Here is an 18,914-nt window from a genome sequence, read left to right as displayed (position 1 = left end):
ACAAAGCAACAAAACAACTTTAGTGATTTTTTTTTCTCATATAATATCTTGGTGCTGTTTGAGTTTACTGTGGATTTTATCATAGTAAATATTCAATGATCAATTTTATACACTGATGCCCAAAAATGAAAAAAAGAACAAAGAAAGAGAAAAGCAAGTATCCTCAGAACTTTCCAGAACTTATACCATTTGATGTACTTAAATAACCACAGGGTTTAAACATGAATGACCTTTTAAAGTTAAAAACAGATTTTAAAGTTAATATAATCAGTCTTTAGTTGAATTGTTGAGTCATTTTCCTGTTTTCTCACCAGAAGCTGCTGCAGTCTCTCCTGCGGCTGCTCGTGTTTTTGGTGACACTTTGTCTCCTCCTGGTGGCGGTTGCCATTATTACAGTCTACAGTGAGATTCTTGTTTTCTCTTGATACCAGATTCACATGTAAAAATCAGTGCAGGTGTTTTGTAGAAGAGGATTTCTGCTCAGATAACCACACTGTAGTATATAGAGCATTTATGTTTCTCTCTTTAAGATGCAGAACTTCACTTTTACTTTGTTTGATTTAATTGCAATCCGATGTTATGATGCATGATTATCGCAATTCACTTTAGCGTTTTCGTTTGCCTTTATTTCTCATGTCACACAAAATAAATGAGGGTTGTTCAGAAAGGATTTTGTGGCAGCTTTAACAACACAATGCCGCAGGAGTCTGGTAAATATGCAAAATGTATAAATAATTGTATATTTTAAATCCTGCAGCTTCCATTTTGGTGTTTTAACACTAAATACATTATTCTTATTCTTGTGATTATTATTATTTCTATAATAATACCACTAATAATATAAAATACAAATTATTATTATTATTACTCATATTATAGTATATGATAATATCATTACATTATTATAAATAAAACAATATCATAGTAAATATAAAATAAGTTATTGTTATAAGTTAACAATAATAATGTCTTTATAACATATTATTTTACATATTCTGAGAGAAATGAGCATCAAAATCTACAAATTCTAGGACTAACATGAGAGGGGAGAGAGTTAAGTAGTTTTCTAAAGGGAACATAAAAAACTGCCATCATATTATTAGTTGCAGAAGAAGAACATCAGGGTTGAACAATCAACAGGAAAGGATTTAGAAAATTTATTGGTTTAAAAGAACAATGAGTACAGAGAAAGATTCAGTTTTTTCATGTTTTTTTATAATCATCTAAATGCACCTCAGCTCTACTGATGATCTGAAACATAAAACAGGAAACAAGCGTAACAGGAAAACTTCTGAGCCAACAGTTTGTAGAGCAACAGGGTGGATGAGTTCCTAAAGATCGCAGATCTACGTCAGAATTTACTAAATCTGATTCCTTGCTTCATTTCCTCAGACTGGGCCGGGTGAGCGGATTATCCGGTCCGATGGAAACGTTCTGGTTTTTGATGTTTAAGTTTTTTCTGACTCGGCGGTGATGATGAATGGAGCCTTGGATTTCCACAACATCCATAAACCTCCAAAAGGTGCGTGAATCTCAGAGTTTTACAACATAACTGAGTAGAATAACAAATAAACTCGAAATTTTTACTTAAAACTTACAGAAACCTAAAAAGTAAACTTTTTAAGATTAAAAGGTGCTGCTGACAAAGTGTTTGAGCTTCTTGTCAGATTTTGCATCTTAACTCGTCACTGTCTTGCTTATTTTATTTTATTTTTTTAATCAAACAGGTGAAGAAGAGTCAGACTCTCGTTTCGGGTCGTTGTGTTTGGGGATCGTTTCTGCCCTTCTGACGGCCAGCATCATCATCATCATCCGCAGTAAGATCTTCATTTCCAAATTAAACATCAGATGATCAGATACTTCAGCTTTTCTTTTGCAAAGTAAAATACTTCAAATGTTTGTAAATGTGTATTTGTTGTAAAAGGAAATTCAAAATGTTTCATCTGAAGCCACGTTAAGACATGAAAAGATAATTATAAAATAAGCATTCAGTGTTTTTTTAATTATATTGTGCCAAAGTTAAAATATTTAACTTTTTAAATTAGCTTTCAAAGTTTTAATAAAGTTGCATGAAAAACTAGAACATTTCTAAAGAAATTTAAAATGTTCCTGCCAAATTGTGTCTCTTGGTTAGAATCCTTCATTCTGATGCTAAAGATTAGCTAAATGCTAAAGTTAGCTACATTTACTTAGCATGCTAACTGTTGCTAGCATATAAAAAATGAGCTAAAATGCTTCTTTTAGCTGTAAGGCTAACATTAGCATGGGGGCTATCAGTAGCATGTAGAGTGGCTAGCGTGTTATCATTAGCATCTTAGCCAAACTATTTTGTTAGTTTTAGTTAGTTTTAGTATTAGTTAACTGTGTCCTGAACTCGCTGAAGCTCCAGCAGACTAAACTAAATCTCTGACATGTTTTCTGTTGGTTTCTTCATAGTGAGCGGCGTTCTGTACAGACAGGAAGTGAACCTCAGTGAGATGAAGATGAAGATGGAAATCCTGGAGAATCGGGCCGAGATTCTCCTCAGAGACAGAAACGACCTCAACTGGATGCTGGGAGTCATCCTGACCTTTGACCTGTTCCCAGTCAGAGATTTCTGTCGTGAAAACAGTGAGTACGTTTATACGGCCCTCAGATCGAGGTTAGTAAAGTTAACTGAAACAAACACTAATAAAATAACAAACAGAATAAAAAAAAAACTAACAAAATAAAGTTTTAAATTTAAAACATTTTCGTTTTCTGTAGCTGAAATAAAAAAATCTGGTTAGTGTGTTAAACTGTAACTGTGATTGTGTGAAAACATGCGGACGGTTGTGTTTGTGTGTGAACGTGGTTTGGTGTTTTCCGCAGCAGGGTGCCAGCCGTGCAGGCGAGGCTGGACTCTGTTCCAGCACAGGTGCTATTTGTTTCATGAAGACGGCTGGTTTACCTGGCAGGAAGCTCGGCAGCTGTGCCAGGACCGCCATGCAGACCTGGTGGTTATCGATAATCTGGAAGAACCGGTTCGCTTTGCCACCAACGCGTCAACAAACGACCAAAACGGAAAAACGTCTCATCTGATTATTTCTGTTTTTTTAAACTTGTAGGAGTTTATCAGTAATCGAACAGACTTCTACTTTGATAAAAATCACGGATACTGGCTGGGACTGAACCAGACGGGCAGCAGCTGGGTCTGGGTTGATGGACGGGTCGATACTCTGGGGTAAGGAAGTGGTTTTTATTTCACCTTCATCCCATTTTATCAGGATTGCACCGTAAAACGTTAATCCATGTTTACAAAAGTCCAACTTAAACAGCTAAAAAGAGTAAATATTGAAAAAGAATTAGAATTAAAACCAAGAGTTTGAAATGTTAAAACACTTTTCATACAAAGGGAAGATAAAACCTGCTGCCACTGAGATGCATAAAAATCTGTATTTTAGCCTCAAATTGAGAGTTTCCTTAAAATGAAGCAGAAATGCTGTGAGAAATGAAAGTTTCTCTTATTTTAGATGAACTTGTGAATGTGTTGACATCCTGATGTTTCGCTCTCTAAGGTTCTGGATGCAGAAACCATTTTCCTTTCCTGGGAAAAATGCGCTGCTGGTTCCCAACAGGAATCCCACAACCAGCTGGGCCAAAGCCGACTCCGAATTTAAAAACAGATTCATCTGCGAGGGAAAAGCTCTAACAAGGTCATAGCAGCTTCAACAAAACAGGATTTTCACCACTTTTGATTTAAAAACCAAGCAGAAACTTCCTGTTTGGCCTCAGTTTACTTGTTCTGCTTGTTTTTTTTTATTTTAATTAAATAAATTAAAGAAAATTATTTCCTCAGAGTTTTGTTCAGCCTGTACTGGAGGTCAAAAGGTTTGTGACGCTGTTTCTGTTTTATTTGGATTTGGTGTCACTTAAAAAAGAAACTAAGTTTAAATTTAGGTTCTTTTGCTTATTTTAAACAGAAATTAATCTTTTTGTAACACAGAGGAAACTTAATCTGTGGCAGCTTTTCCTTTACAAATGTGTGTAAATCAGTTTATGTTCTGTAAATGTTGAAAACAGTTTTGTAATCGTTTCTGTGTTTCCTCTGTCATGACCTGTAGAGGTTTGACTTCTGGTAAAACTCGACTTCTTGATGAAACATGTTGGGACATGATGCCTGATGAACACATGAATTCACTGGACCGGCCTGTTTTAAATCTCCACATAATGGGCTCAAAAAACATTATTTCACAAATAAATCATGTTTTAACCTACAGATTGGCCCATTTTTGTCATGATCTGTGTTTCTGTGTGTTTATTTTTGACATTTCCTGTGTTTAGTCCTGTTTCTGTCCTGTCCTCCCCGTTGATTGATCCCAGCTGTGTCTCGTTCCTGTGATTACCCTCCCAGTGTATTTAGTCTCACCTGTTGTCTGTGTTTAAGTTTGTCAAACGTAGGTCTACGTGTCTTAGTCTGCAGGCGCAGTTGAACTGCCAAGTCCTGGGCCGGCTTTCGCTCATCGTGTCAGTCTTTGTTTTGAGTCAGTTGCTACCAGTGCTGAGCCTCCGTGTTTTCCGCCGTGCTGCCTGCCAGTTTTTGACTGAGCATTTTCATTAAACTCATAATTTTTCATCTATACCTGGATCCTGCGTCTCTCCTCACCTCCTACCACCACTACTCGTGACAGTTTTACACAGACACACCTGCAGTTTTTGTTAAAGTTTCATAAGTTATAATATTTTATTTTGCCTGATTTTATTACTTTTTCTTACTTGTATGAATTATTGTCATTTTCATCCTTAAAATACCAAAGTTTCTATTTAGCTTTATATTTTGGTCTGTGGGATGATGTAATGCTGAAATGTTAAAGGACTAATAATTTGATCAGTTTTTACCAAATACTTTTTTTGTCTTGAGTTTAATTTTCAGGGACTCTGGTCAGGCCGCCTGGCGACCTGCTCTGTCTGACTGAACCAGGGCAGTTGTGGCTACTATCCAGTAGCATGCCACCATCTGTGTGTGTGTGTGTGTGTGTGTGTGTGTGTATGACTGCATTGTGAAGCGCTTTGGGCTCCTCTTCAGTTCAAACCTTTTAATGTTTTATTTTTCATGAAATGTAAACAGAAATGGAGCAGCGTTTTGTTTTTGGTAAAAGGCGGTGAGTCATTTCTCTCGCCAGGCTTGGCTCTCAAGTTTGTTGTGGTTGTATTTACCCAGAATACCACAACAAACCCATTTCCTGCTCTTGGAGCGGTTTCTGGTCCGTTTGGCGTTCAGAGACTCATTTGAACCACAGCTCAGCTCACTTCAACCGAACAAAGCCCACAAACCCGGTTTGTTGGTAGCTCTGAGTTCAGTTGTTTGGTTTGCATTCACGCCTTCCCAAACGAACCTGACCTGCTATGCAAGTGGACTGGAGTTTTAGCCAAGTGGACTAAATGAACTCTAGAAGTCCAATGCCCCGTGGATAAAGCAGAACTTTACAGTGAGGGTGAATGGTTGTCTCTGTGTGTGTTGGGCTGGCAGACCGGATGACTTTGTCTACCAGACCACAGATGCTCTGGGTTTCTGTTTCTGCTCTACTTCACTTTTTGCTGTGTGGTCTGGCCAAAGAAAGCTTAGCATATTTAGGTTGTTGTTCAGCTTAGACTGTAACTTTTGTTTTTGAGAACTTGTGATTAAACTGCAGCCTCATTGCTCAAAGCGAGATCACACCTATCAGAAATAAAAGGTGGGAAAACTGATGAGGTTGAAGTGAGAAACTGCTCAAACGTGTGTTGTCTTTAGCTTTCAGTGTCTCCTCAGAGAATCAGGATCCAGCGTAACAACAGAGACTTAGAGGTCATAGACAAAATTATTCAAACATATTCATCTGCAGACCTTTGAGACTTTAACGATGGCCAAAGACTCACATGAAGAGATTTATGAAAATGTTCAAAGGATTTCACACGGTGAGTTACTCGTGTTTGGTGTAAAATATAAATGTACATTTTGCTTGGTCAGGTTTTTGGTGAAAGACTGGATGAAAAACAGATTAAAACTGTTTTGTTTCATATTTAGGTTTCTTATTGAACTTATTTTGGTTAATTAAAAGTTAGTGGTAAACTTGGTCAAAAATATTCTCAACTGAACTTCCATGTTTTACGTTAATATTAAAGTTTTTCCTCTTTTTAAAAAATCTGTTTTACTGTAAAAATAATGAAACCTAAACCTAACAGACCTAGATGTAATGTTTTCTTGAGCTTTTTTTCTTTTAAAAAGCAAGAAACCGTTCTGTTGGTGCAAAATTGTGATTATTGAATTTTCCGTGTCCTGCAGAGAGAAAAGAAAAAACATCAATAACTTGTTCCAGTCGTCTGTCGTGTTTGTGGATAATTAGTTTCCTCCTGGTGGGAAGCATTGTGGCCAACATCTGGAGTAAGTCTCCTTTTCTTTTATAACATTTTAATCCACTAGCCTGTAGTTAACTCAGATTATTTTGAAGCTACAGCTTTCACTTTGCAAGCACAAACCTGTGTATTGTGTTTATTTCCTTATTTTTACTAATTTTATTTAGATTTCTGGTGACACACCAGCAGAAAAGTTGTTCATAAGTTAAAGGAAAAATGATTTATGGTTTTCAAACTGATTTATACACAAAACTGAAACGGAGCTGGAAGCAGTGGGCTCCTCGCTGGTTGGTCCACCAAGTCGGCATTTTTTATGATGCTTTTCGTCACTAAAGATTTCAACTGCAGGACGGCGTTAAAAGAAGTGTAGCGTTAATGTGAGTCGGAGTCCTTCGCTGCTAAACTGTGTGTTGCTTCAGGCTGTCGTTTCTGAAGAGGATTTAATGCAAAAAGGTATGAAACTGAAATGAGACACAGAAAAATACTTAGTATACAAATCATACTACAAATAAATGTGTATTTACTACACCATGGTGGGAAATGTGTGTCACCTGATCAAGAATATAATTTTAAGGTACTTTATGAAAAAACAAACAAACAAACAAAAAACTTCAAATAAAAAAAACCCCACTGCATTCAAATGTGCTGAAAAGAACCATAATAATAAGTCAATATGTTACAGGCAGCTCTGCATGTATCCAAATCATACCAAGGCTAAATAAACATTACTTTATACGATGCTTAATTAGTTAATTTCAACTTTGATTTCCATGTAGATTAAGTCAGACCAGCCTAAATATCCTGACAATAAAAGCAAGTCAAAAGTTGTTAAACTTGTGACAATATTCAGTGGAGAGACATAATAATAATAATAATAATAATGGAAAAATAGTCAGGCTTTCAACATGGACAAACGGTTCAGGGCTTCTGTTAGCATTTAGCATCTGCAGCTAGTTGATGCATCCTCTGATATCCTAACTGCACATTTCTGGCAATTTACTTAAAAGTTTAAGAGTTTTCTAATGTACATTTGGATTAAAACAAACAACCTGCCTGTAATTCACTTAATTCCCCTCTGTCATTTGTAGTGTGTCTTCAGATGTACCAACAGAAAGCAACTTCCCAGGAGCTGGAGATGAAGATGGGAAAACTACAAAACTACAGCGAGGAGCTGGAGATGAAGATGGGAAAACTACANAGGAGCTGGAGATGAAGATGGGAAAACTACAAAACTACAGCGAGGAGCTGGAGATGAAGATGGGAAAACTACAGAATCACAGTGAAGTGTTGACTCATGAGAATAATGACCTGAACTTATGGCTGAACTTTTTTCTGAAATTCAAAAATGTTCAAGTCTCAAATTACTGCAGTGGCGAAAGTGAGTTGGTGTCATGTGACCTTCCTGAAAACAAAGCAATGATTACAACTAATTGATGCTGAAAGCGGCTCGTCTCTCCGTTTGCTTCACGTTGACAGAGTGTCGGCCATGTCAGGAAGGATGGGTTGAGTTTCAGAAAAAGTGCTATCTGTTTATTGATGAACAACCTTGGAAAACCTGGAAGCAAAGCGATGAGCACTGCAAAAGCAAATCCGCAGATCTGGTCACTATTGATCACCTGCAAGAACAGGTGAGCTCCAGCACAGCTTCATCTTTGAAAATTACATTTTTAACTTTTAAAATATAAAAGTAATGATTTTAAACCAAATGACTTTCAGGAGTTTCTCAGTAAACAGATTAAGTCTTACTATGATGAATATCATGGATTCTGGTTGGGTTTGCGTGAAATTAACAACAGATGGGTGTGGACTGACGGACGTAATGACACTCTGGGGTAAGAAACTTTAATTAAACGTAAAATAAACAACATAGAAAAACCAGTGTTTGTTGTCACCTTCCTAAAATAATCACCAAAATCCATTTTTTGGGGAAAAACTTGGGATTATTATTTCAGGAAGGCGACAAAATGAATGTTCAAATCAAGATTAAATCCACCTGCTTAGAGTTTATTTTGAAACAAAAATAATTAGAGCATTGACCAGAGGTGGGCAGAGTGGACAAAAGCTTTACTCTAGTAAAAGTAAAAAAGTATTTGGTAAAAAGTAACTGATCAAATTATCAATCGTTTAGTCTTTCAAGATGACATCATCAGACAGACTGAAATATAACATTACCTGGAAGTTTTGGTATTTTAAGGTCCAAATGGTTCATATATAAAACCAAACTTACAAAATTAGAGCAAAGGAACATTTTCCCAAATCAGTTCCTTTCACCATACAGACATTTTAATACAAACTGTCTGGTGACGTTTTGGTTCTTCATTCAGTGAAGTTACTCACAGGATCTAGAAACTTTACTCAAGTAAGGGTAACAATACTTCACATTAAAATAAGTGAACATAAAAAATACAGCGCAGTACAAATTCTCCGAAAAGTAATTTTTTCCCTTTTACTCAAGTAAATGTGAGTAAATGTAATATTGACCAACATATTTGATTTTTATCAGTGATTTTGATAAATGCACTCAATAAAATGTATCATTGTTTCTTCTCAAATTGGTAACTTTTTGTCATAAATTTTTATTTTTGTGTTTTTATGATGTAAAAGCCTCTTGCTAAAATATGATATACAAATAAACTTGATTGATTGATATGCAGTAGGTAGAAATCCACATTAAGTCATTTTTCTTTAGTATTTTGCAGTTACATTCCAGAAAAATCATAAAATGTGAGTTTCTACTCTTCAGCGTCTGAATATCACTTCTATCCATGACCTTGTAGTTTTTCTGTATCATTTCTGTTTATATTCACTCAGTTTTGAACCAGCAGAATTTAACAGTCATAATGTTTTGAAGGTTCTGGATGGGATCAGTTTATGGTCCCTCTGGTCCGTTTGCTCTGCTGATCCCAGGAAAAACTCCGACAAATAGCTGGGACACATCAGATAACGGCTTTCTGAACAAATTCATCTGTGAGCAAGAAGCCCTGGTGAAGCTTGAAGCCAGAGCCAGGTGACTCTCTGACCTTTGACCCAACACTGCGGGTTTACAGAAACACAAATGCCTGCTACCTAAATGAGCTTTTCTTGACCTCCTGCTCCAGCGAACAGAGTTTGCAGCTCGTTAGTCTGTTTGTGGTGACAGAGCCGCGCGACTCGAGTTCACGATAAAATCAAACTTCAGAGAAATGTGTTGCTTTGAAATTACAACCACAGACAGAGCAAAAAGAAAGAAGCAAAGACAAACATTTAAACAAATTAAATGTTTGTCTTCTTACAAAGACAAACATTTAATTTGTCTTTGTAAAAAGTGTTGCATCATATTTAACCCACTAAGTGTTCAGAAGCAAGCTGGTTTCACAGCTTCTACTCATTTTTAATATTTTATCTGCACAGATTAATATTGTATTCTTTATTTTTTTATATGTTTTTTATTCTTATGTTTGAATCTTTTTGCTTTGATTGCTTGTCACTTTGCTGATGCAACAAAATTTGAGAAACAATAAAGGAATTTCTGTTCTATTTTATTACATTCAGTGTTTTTTTACTCAATCAGACTTTACTGCACCCAAATATGCTTTTGTTTTATTGAATTGAATGCATCAATTTAATTTAATTAGTTTAAATGGTAGGCTGCATATTAATGAACTTACAATATTTTCATAAATATTCCAGATTTCGCAAAATGATTTCTGCTTTGGGTCAGTTATACAGAAGAATTTTATTTTATTTTTTGCTAAATATCACAAATTTAGGAGAGAAAACTTTTTTTTCTTTGTTTTTAGCCAGAATTACTTTTCCGACTGACTTGGGTCAAAACTTTGGTTTTGTTCTTATTAGCCTGGTTCTTTATAACTGAACTGTGTAACTGATTTAGATTTTATTTCTCTGTTTTCAGCCAGATTCATTTAAAAGAAAACATTTCTAACATCACATACATAAACCATTTGGTCGGTTTGGAAACTGAACTATTTCTGAGAATAGTTTCCATTCTACTTAAAGAAATCACACTGTCATCATATGTTGGTGTTAAGTTGTGACATCGGTTTCTAAGAGATTATGAGGAAGTAATTTATTTATATTTAGTTTCTGAAGTTGCATCTTCTCTCAGCCTCAAAACCTCTTTCTGCTTCTTTCACAGTGTCACTTAAAAAATATCTTTGTACAGTTTATGTAAACATTAAAGAGCAGAACTGCAAAAACATTGGATTTTACAGCATAATGTGTGTCTACAAAACTGATTTTACTACAAACAAACTTTTGAATAGAAGTTTTCTAATCATCTGTTGATGTGCAGATTGTAAAAATATGTACCTGCTCAATATTTTATCATATCTGTGGTTTAGTTATTTTTAGACTTTGGTCAACATCTTATGATAAAACTTGGTTTAAAGTGAAAAACAGAAATAATTACGATACTTTTATAAATCAATCATAATCAAAAAAAATTGGACTTTTTTGACAAAAAATTTACAAAAAAGAAAAAACTTTAAAACTGCAGGATGTATCTTTTATAAAATGTATATTTTCCTACTTATTTGTTGAAACTCACCATGACGTTTGTTATGAGACAGATAATCTGAGAAAAATAAACTTCTTCTTCTTTCTCCCAGTATCAACTGCAAACAACCAATCAGATCCAGGAGGCGGATCTTAGTGTTGTCAATCACCCTGACGACAGTGCAGCTAGCAGAGTCTGCCACAAATGCTAAAGCTAGTTAGCATAGCTGCTGATGACGGCAAGTAAACAGTTTTCCTGTAACAGTGAGTTGTTTTTCTCCCATGAACACATTTAGCAGCGAGTACAGGAGGGTGATTGGCAGCGTTAAAACGCTCCTGGCTCTGATTGGCTGTTTTTAGTGCATTTCTTCAGATGGCAATAAAAGCTCTGGGAGGCGGAGGAGATCGATCTTTTCACTGATTATGTGTCTCCTACTGTGAGCATTTTAACAAATACATAAAAACATATTTTTTTAATTTAAAAGTTAAAATCTGCAGCTTTAATTTCAAAGTGAAAACGGATTTCTACCAAATAATGACAAAATTATTCAACATAATAAAAGTTAAACTATTTACCCCCTTTAAAGTGACCGAATTCAACAGAGGTCCAACCAATTGGCGCTGGTCGTCTGAGTGTTTCCAGTGATTATGATATAAAGACTGGTTCTGGTTCTGGAAGGTCCATTCATTGGTCCATCAGTATCCCTGGCTACAGGGAACAAAGAGTAAAGAACACTCCAACCAATCAGAGAAAAGGTTAACGAAACGTATCAGCCAGGGGATGGATACTAAAACATGGTTCCTTCTTCGTCTGCTGAACTGCTGAGGTTTTTTGTCCGATCATAACATTGTAGCTCTGCAACATGGATTTGTGTGAAGCTAAAGTAACAGTTAGCTTAACTTACTAAATTGTATTCATAGTTGAGCTTCATGCAAACTGCAGTAAAATCGGATGTTTAGGTGCTTTCCACACAGTGGACAACCTGTTTGGAAGGTCTTCAAAACAGGAAGAGAAAACTTTGCTTTGCATAAAGTATCAGTGGGATTATTTTCCAGTATCGTGACGAGATCGGCTCTTACTTTTCTTTCTGCTGTCAGAGTTAAAACTTTAAATTATGTCGGCAGAAATCAACACTAAGAAGGTTCAGGAAAATGTAAAGACGCCTGGATCAGGTAAGAGACTCCCTGCAAACATTTCAACGTCTGAAAACCTGAAGTTTCTCAAGAATAACTCAGTTTTAAATTAGGAGGAATGATAAAAAAAGATTCTGTTAGTGACTGACATTTTATTCCTGGAGAAAAACGTCTAATATCTGACATATTCCTTAAATGTAACCAGCAGGTGAAATATTTTTTTATTTAGTGAAGCTGTTTGAAAACGTTTCCTTCATTTTTATGACTTCTGGATTAAATCGGATTGAAACTCTGCCTGTTTCAAATAAAAATCATTGATAGCGCTTTTTAAAGCTAACTACAATAATTAGCTGCTTTGATATAGGAATCTGGGAAACCAGCTTTTAGATCTGCATGTTTAAGAGGTTTAAATAAAATTAAAGTAGTAAAGTAGTACATAGAACCAAGAAAAGGACAAGACATAATCAATAAATCAGCAACTAGTGTCTTGATTTGTGGTTAAGACAAAGATCCAAGATTTAGACGAACTGAAAGTTTTTACACCTAAAGATCAACAGGAAACCAACAAGCCTTGACTAAAGGCGACGACTCAGAAAAAGGTTTAATAATCTAGTTAATTACAGAGACGAGAACAGAAAACCAAGGGAAAACCAAACAGCCTCTAGGAAAGACTAGAAAACACAAGATAAAACCTGAAAAACAGGAAACAGGAAGTAAACTGATGACAGATGAACAGATAAAACCTGATGCAGTAAAACATCTTATGACAACAAACAGAAAAACGCAGAAGGAGGCAGCAAATTATTAAAAACCAAAGAGAAATACCTGAAACCAAGACTGGACTTCTAGTTCAAACCAGAGTCAATCAAAGTCAATTAAAACTTTGATTGACTCTGGTTAATCAGAGTCAATTAAAACTAATAAACTTAATGAACACTGATGTCTAATTTTTTCATTTTTGTCTAAAATATTGTTGGGTTTAACCATCATGTGCATTTATGGTCAAATGATCAATAGTCAGAATCCCAAACTTTTACCAAAAACATGTTTGTACCTAATTATTAACTCTATTTCTAATCATTACAGCAAATATTTAGTGCAATAATGTTTTTTTACCTCTTACAAATAACAGACCAAATTATTTAAAATACATTTATTTTTTTTCTGTGTAGAAAAAAAACTATACAGAAAAAAACAGACACATTAAATCGTTTATTTAAAATTTGTTTTACATTTATTTTCTTTGTCTTTTTTAGAAGGTGCATAAATAAAGGAACTGTTCAAATCGAACCACTTTCATTATAAATGCTGATTGTGTTTATTAAACCAAGCAGAAGTTTCAAACAGGAAAAGTTTTCAATATTTGTTTTAGATTAGTTTAACTTTAAAATGGATCAATTTAACCAACAACATAATATTAACATAACTATTTTTAAGAAACATTCAGAAACCAAACAGGCTCATGTTTCAGTCTTCAAATATATTTTTTCCTGATTAAAACTTCAGAGAGAAAAATCAGGAAAAATACGATTTATGGATTGAAAGATAAATATTTACAGTTTTTTAACATCATTAATCAGTATTTTGTACAGAAATCCTGATCTGCTGTCATGTTCACATGATGAGAGCATTTAAACTATTTTGCTTTGTGAATAAACAGATTTATTAAATTGATGCTTTGGAAACTTTTCTGCTGTAATTCGTAACCAGTGGCTGTAAAAGCAGAAATATTTATTATATCTGGTTTAATTCCACCAGCAGACGGTAAAAAAGACGTTTGTTCTCGTTTCCGTCTGCTGCTGCTGGTGTTGGGGTAACCTTCGTCCTGCAGGCGGTGAGCATCAGCATCATCACCTGGAGTGAGTCTCTTTATCCTCGTATTTATCATTTAACATTTTTAGCTTCAGAGCCCTCTGCAGCGCAGTAATGAGAGGTCAAAGGTCACATAATGACAGAGTGTTGTGGTGTTTTCTGTCGTTTGAAGGCTGTTTAGAAATAAAGAAACAGAAAGCGAGAGTCAGCAGGCTGGAGCTGGCGTCTGAGCGGACATGCAGAGAGAAGGAAAAGCTCAACCAGAAGCTCAGATTCATCCTCACATCCACAAACTTCTCCGTCAGTTGCTTCTGTCCCGCTGGAGGTGAGAAACTCGATTATATGTGATTAGATGATTATTCAAAGTTTTCTCTAGGAGAATACTGAAATTAGATGTAATGTAAATAGTTGCTGTAGTTTTAAGTGTAAAATGTCTTGCCATGTTTACAGTGGATACGGCAAGACAGTGACCTTAATAATGAAGTGCAGCGGACCACAGCCTCCGATTGTTTTCTCTGGAACATAACTCTAAATTATTTGAAGAAAATTAGCTTTCACAGACTTATTTACCTAGCAACCCAAACTGAGCTTCAGCATGTTTGGTCAGCTGGTTTTCAAATTCAGAAATAGTTTATTGATACCAAAGGAAAATAAAATAATGTAGCTCATTAATTCAGATCCTTCAAAAAGAGATTGTAGATGCTGATGGCTGTTGGCAGGGTCCTGAGTATGGGCTGTACAATGGCTGCTGTTGACTTGCCACTTGCTGTATTCTTGTTGGTTGTGCAGGAACCCCCACTTCTGCTTTTCAAAGAAGTACAGTTGTATAATTGCAGTCATTTTCACATGTAAGTGTGCCTAGCAGCAGTTTATTTGGATTTAAAGAGACAGAGGCCCGAAAGAGATCGACATAGGCAGAACTGAGCAGAATGAAATCTCTGATTCTGAGCAAAACATGTTCTGTAGCCCATAAATTTCTCCTAACCTGTTCAAGGAAGCATAACAGGTCACCTTTAAAAAGCACAGCATGATAAACTCTGCTGGTTTTGCTCTGTATTAATCCTGTCTTACTGTGACGGCTGCAGAGTGCCGGCTGTGTCCAGATGGATGGTTCTGGTTCCAGGAAAAGTGCTACTGGTTCAGCAACGACACCGAGCTGAACTGGGAAGAAAGTCGTCGGTTCTGTCAGAACAGATCTGCAGATCTGGTTGTTATTAATAATCCAGAGCAACAGGTGAGCTCCAGCACCAATATTAATAGGTAATAATTTAAAAACTAAAATAATCTGAGCATTTAATGACAATGTTTCTCCCCAGGCTTTCATCAGTAACCTCAGCAGCAGCTTCTACTGGCTGGGCCTGCAGAACATCGACAGCAGCTGGGTCTGGATCGACGGATGTAGAGACACTTTAGGGTAAGAGTTTCTACAGAAACAAATAAACAAAATGATGTTTTCTTTGACGGTGTTTGTGTCCAAAGGTTTTGGATGAATGATGTCAACCTGTTGGGTTCGTTTGTGGAGGTGTTGGCCTGGAGGAATCTCACTGACAGCTGGCTGCCGACAACATCTACGACCTTCAGCAAGGTCGTCTGTGAGCAGGAAGCCTTCAGAGTTTCCACTTAAACGGTTTCTGTTCTCCACCAGGATATTTACACCATCTAAACTGAAACATCATAGTTTAAAGTTTAATTATTTTATATAAAGTATCTTGCCTTTTTTTGGTGGTTTAAATTACCTCATCTACTAATTAAAGGAAATAAATTGGCTATCGATCAGCTCATGATCATATATAAATTATATCTGCATTGTTGTTGTTCTTTGAAAAATATGTTTTTACTGTTTGTCACTACGACTAAAATATATATTCAATAGTAATAAACAGTAAAATTATGACAGAAAAATCAGTTAAACATCTAAAACTGTTGATTTTGATGTGAAATAAATTAATCTGTTAAAAGTAAATTGAACATTAATTTTATGAGTTGTATTCATGTTGATTTTAGGGAAAACATTTTCTTTTCCAGTAAAACATTTACACCAGCACCATTTTTAAACTTTAAAGTAAACAATGACAATGTCGTCTAACCGTGAAAGAAAAATGTTTTACCTTTAATTTTACGGTGGATTTGTTTCAGCCGGCATTTTACTGGACAATTTACTGTTTTTACAGTGTATGGATTGATGTGCTCATAGTTTTCAGTAAATAATTTAATCTTACTACTTTTAGAGTAGACAAAAATATGTGAACATTATTTGTCCTTTTTAAGATTCTTCTTCATATTTGTGGCTTTTATGAGAATTTAACACAAAACTCTGAAAATAGAAACATCTGATGGAGTGAAGCATGTTAATGTTCTGTAGGTGTTATTATACTGGTATCTCAATGTTTTAGTCTTTTAGTTTTTAGTCTTTTCTACTAAAGTCTAGAAAAGAAAAAACTAATGTAATGTAGCAGAGCTGCTCCAACCTGCTGCCACCAGGGGGCGCTATTCTATATGGTTTGTTTTAAACAGTTTGGTGGAGGGAAAACCTCTTGTTCATAAAACCTAAAGTAAAGAAGTAAATCAGATTAGACTTTATCATCACAGCCCAAAGTGTAGTGAATAAAAAAGACTAAATTTAAAGATTTTTTTATTACGTTTCATTTATATACGAGGATTCAGTTTTTATTTCACAGCAATTAGGAAAAATATTCATTATTTACTAATCATTAATAAAATATAGTTTTTTGATGACAGTTTGCTCAAATAAATTAAACTTGTTTCACCCTGTATTGTGATTTAAAATATTGTGTTTACTCTACAGCATCGCTGTATTTTTACTAGTTTTGTCTTTTACAGATGCCGTGTTTCCCCCCCAAATATTTCATGCTTGTAAAAAACTGTGATGTTATTAAATACAAATATAATGCTTTTTGAGGGAAACACCATTTCTATTCTGTGTCTTTAATATGGCAATTATAAAGTTGTTGTAAGGACCCGGAAATTCAACCACACACAGGAGTATACGAAAGGAAAACAGTTTATTTTCAGATACTGGTTTCTGCTCAGGGAGAGGTCATCAAACACAGCACTGCAGAGCGGTGGACGGGTGGAGCAGAGGAACAGAGGGTCTGACGACAGGGGGATGCAGGAAACCAGTGGAACAGGCTTCTGTGGAAGCAATGAAGATCTCCACCAGGAGATCCAAAACGCAACACCCAGGGACTTTGTCAATGATGAGGCAGAGGTCATTCACAGGAGGACAGAGAGGGCAAACTTAGCTTTGAGGGGCAGGCGATGATCGGTGGCCGTGAGGCAGAGCTTGGGTCGTAGAAACACTGAAGGCTTGGAAGGAAACGCTGGATCTCTACTGGCTCATGGCTGTCGATAATCTGGCCAGGAAGCAGAGGCTGAGGGGTGTTTCAGTAGGGCAAGGCCCAGGTGGAACAGGTAAGCAATCAGGCATGGCAGGTGAGCTGAATGAGTGAATGAGTGCTTAACACAGCATGGACAGGACATCAGTCATCAATCAGTCAAATTTTATTTGTATAGCACATTTCAGCAAAAATGCATTTCAAGGTGCTTTACATGAAACAAAATAAAAACAGCATGTGACATTGAATAAACAGTGAGAAAGAGAAAGAGATTCTGGTAAAAAGAGAGATAAAAACATACTTTTGTTACAGAATTTAAGCGCCTGTCGTCGCCGGACTCCACCGTCCGTTTAACACGGGTATTATCCAGGTATTATCCAGGTATTATCCAGGTATTATCCAGGTATTATCCAGGTATTATCTAGGTATTATCCAGATATTATCCAGGTATTATCCAGGCCCCGTCGCCTGACAGGACAAGGTCTCCATCCTTGCAGCACCAGGCTCCATCCACCTATCAACAACTGTTATGATCAGGACATGAATCATAACAGTTGTTTATTAATAATTTTATATGTGGATAATACCTTGATAATACCTGGATAATACCTGGATAATACCCGTGTTAAACGGACGGTGGAGTCCGGCGACGACAGGCGCTTAAATTCTGTAACAGAAGTATGTTTTCATCTTTTTTTTTTTTTCGTATTGATATTCTGAATATTATCCCATATAAAGCAGAAACAGAAACAGAAAAGCCTGGTGCACAGGCACCTTCTGGGGTGTTTAGCATTTGAGATCCGTCTTCCAGTGAACCCAGTTCTGGAGTCTGACGGATCTCTGAGCCGAGCCAAGATTTTAATCCAAAAGGTGAAACCAGAAAACTGTCCAAAAAAGATATGTTCCCACCTCTGTCTGACATTCCCAACACATATTGTCTGCATGTAGTCTGTTGTTTATTATGTAATGTTTTGTTTGTATGTTTGCCAGTGGATTCTTCCCTCAACACGTTTATTTGTTTACATGCAAAATCCAAAAACAATAGGACTGGAAAATAACAAACATGCTAATTATTCTTCCCATTTAATCAGATAAAGACTGAAGATCAAACATTTGATACTAATGTTGTTCCTTCAGCCTTATTTTCTTATGGTCTGATGCAAATCACTTGTTCTTGAATAACCAAATTAAAGTCAGAATAGTTCTTCTGAAGTTCCTGTTTTTCAGAGATAAAACACAGAAACTGTTTCCTGTGAGTTCAGTCTTGGTTCCTGCAGAGGAAGAGGAGACGTTCTTCATCTTGAATCATCGGCTGCAGTTTCTGATTTTCTCTGAGCGATTTCAGCCATCAGTGATGCATATCAACATCCTGGATAAGAAAGTCCTGAAAAACATTTCAGTCTGGATTTTCTGTTAGAAAATAATTAAAGATTTATTTCAGAAATCAGATTATTATACACAATATGTTATATTACTACATAGTAGCTTAATTAGACAGAAAGTCTAAAGTCTGAATTAAAGAAAAGTGACTTTAATTAAAAGTGAAGCATGTTGGGCTGCTTGAAAAAAACTAAATTTGGATGTTTAACACCCAAAGTGCTAAACACCATTTATTTATCTTTCTGTACCCTCTTAGCCTCGTTTAGGACTTTTAATGTAAATTAATGTGTTGTTGATATTAAAGGTTGAAAAACAAATAGATATTTAAAACTGGAAGTAGCATCTTGTCATCAGACTTTCAGAATAAAAGTGTTGAGATGTCAACTT

The 18,914-nt window shown here is 35.8% G+C and overlaps 3 protein-coding genes across 4 annotated transcripts; all 3 read left to right on the top strand.

Annotated features, from left to right (window-relative positions):
• Positions 1-1,383: 1,383 nt before the first annotated feature.
• LOC103150825 (snaclec coagulation factor IX/factor X-binding protein subunit A-like) lies at positions 1,384-4,237 on the top strand. Of its 2 annotated transcripts, none has more exons than XM_007570576.2 (6): positions 1,384-1,522; positions 1,728-1,817; positions 2,437-2,610; positions 2,854-3,002; positions 3,087-3,202; positions 3,537-4,237. In XM_007570576.2, exons 1-6 carry the CDS (start codon positions 1,474-1,476, stop codon positions 3,679-3,681), a joined length of 723 nt encoding a protein of 240 aa, XP_007570638.1. In that variant the 5' UTR covers positions 1,384-1,473; the 3' UTR covers positions 3,682-4,237. The 2 variants fall into 2 exon arrangements, with proteins under 2 accessions (XP_007570638.1, XP_007570637.1); XM_007570575.2 differs by having other exon boundaries at positions 2,851-3,002.
• A 609-nt stretch (positions 4,238-4,846) lies between these two features.
• LOC103150824 (struthiocalcin-1-like) lies at positions 4,847-9,585 on the top strand. Its single transcript, XM_016680935.1, has 6 exons — positions 4,847-5,913; positions 6,281-6,379; positions 7,440-7,729; positions 7,828-7,979; positions 8,068-8,183; positions 9,203-9,585. The coding sequence occupies exons 3-6, from the start codon at positions 7,561-7,563 to the stop codon at positions 9,360-9,362; spliced, it is 597 nt and encodes a 198-aa protein (XP_016536421.1). The 5' UTR covers positions 4,847-5,913; positions 6,281-6,379; positions 7,440-7,560; the 3' UTR covers positions 9,363-9,585.
• Positions 9,586-14,490: 4,905 nt separating this feature from the next.
• Positions 14,491-15,655, top strand: LOC103150837 (C-type lectin domain family 10 member A-like). The gene is made up of 4 exons (XM_016680940.1): positions 14,491-14,518; positions 14,877-15,025; positions 15,108-15,205; positions 15,271-15,655. Exons 1-4 carry the CDS (start codon positions 14,491-14,493, stop codon positions 15,413-15,415), a joined length of 420 nt encoding a protein of 139 aa, XP_016536426.1. The 3' UTR covers positions 15,416-15,655.
• The last annotated feature ends 3,259 nt before the right edge of the window (positions 15,656-18,914 follow it).

Source organism: Poecilia formosa, unplaced genomic scaffold (assembly GCF_000485575.1).
Source record: "Poecilia formosa unplaced genomic scaffold, Poecilia_formosa-5.1.2 Scaffold263, whole genome shotgun sequence".
In the NCBI taxonomy this organism is placed as follows: Eukaryota; Metazoa; Chordata; class Actinopteri; order Cyprinodontiformes; family Poeciliidae; genus Poecilia; species Poecilia formosa.
The sequence above is the reverse complement of the archived record's forward strand: the minus strand, read 5'-3'. Positions and strand labels throughout refer to the sequence as shown.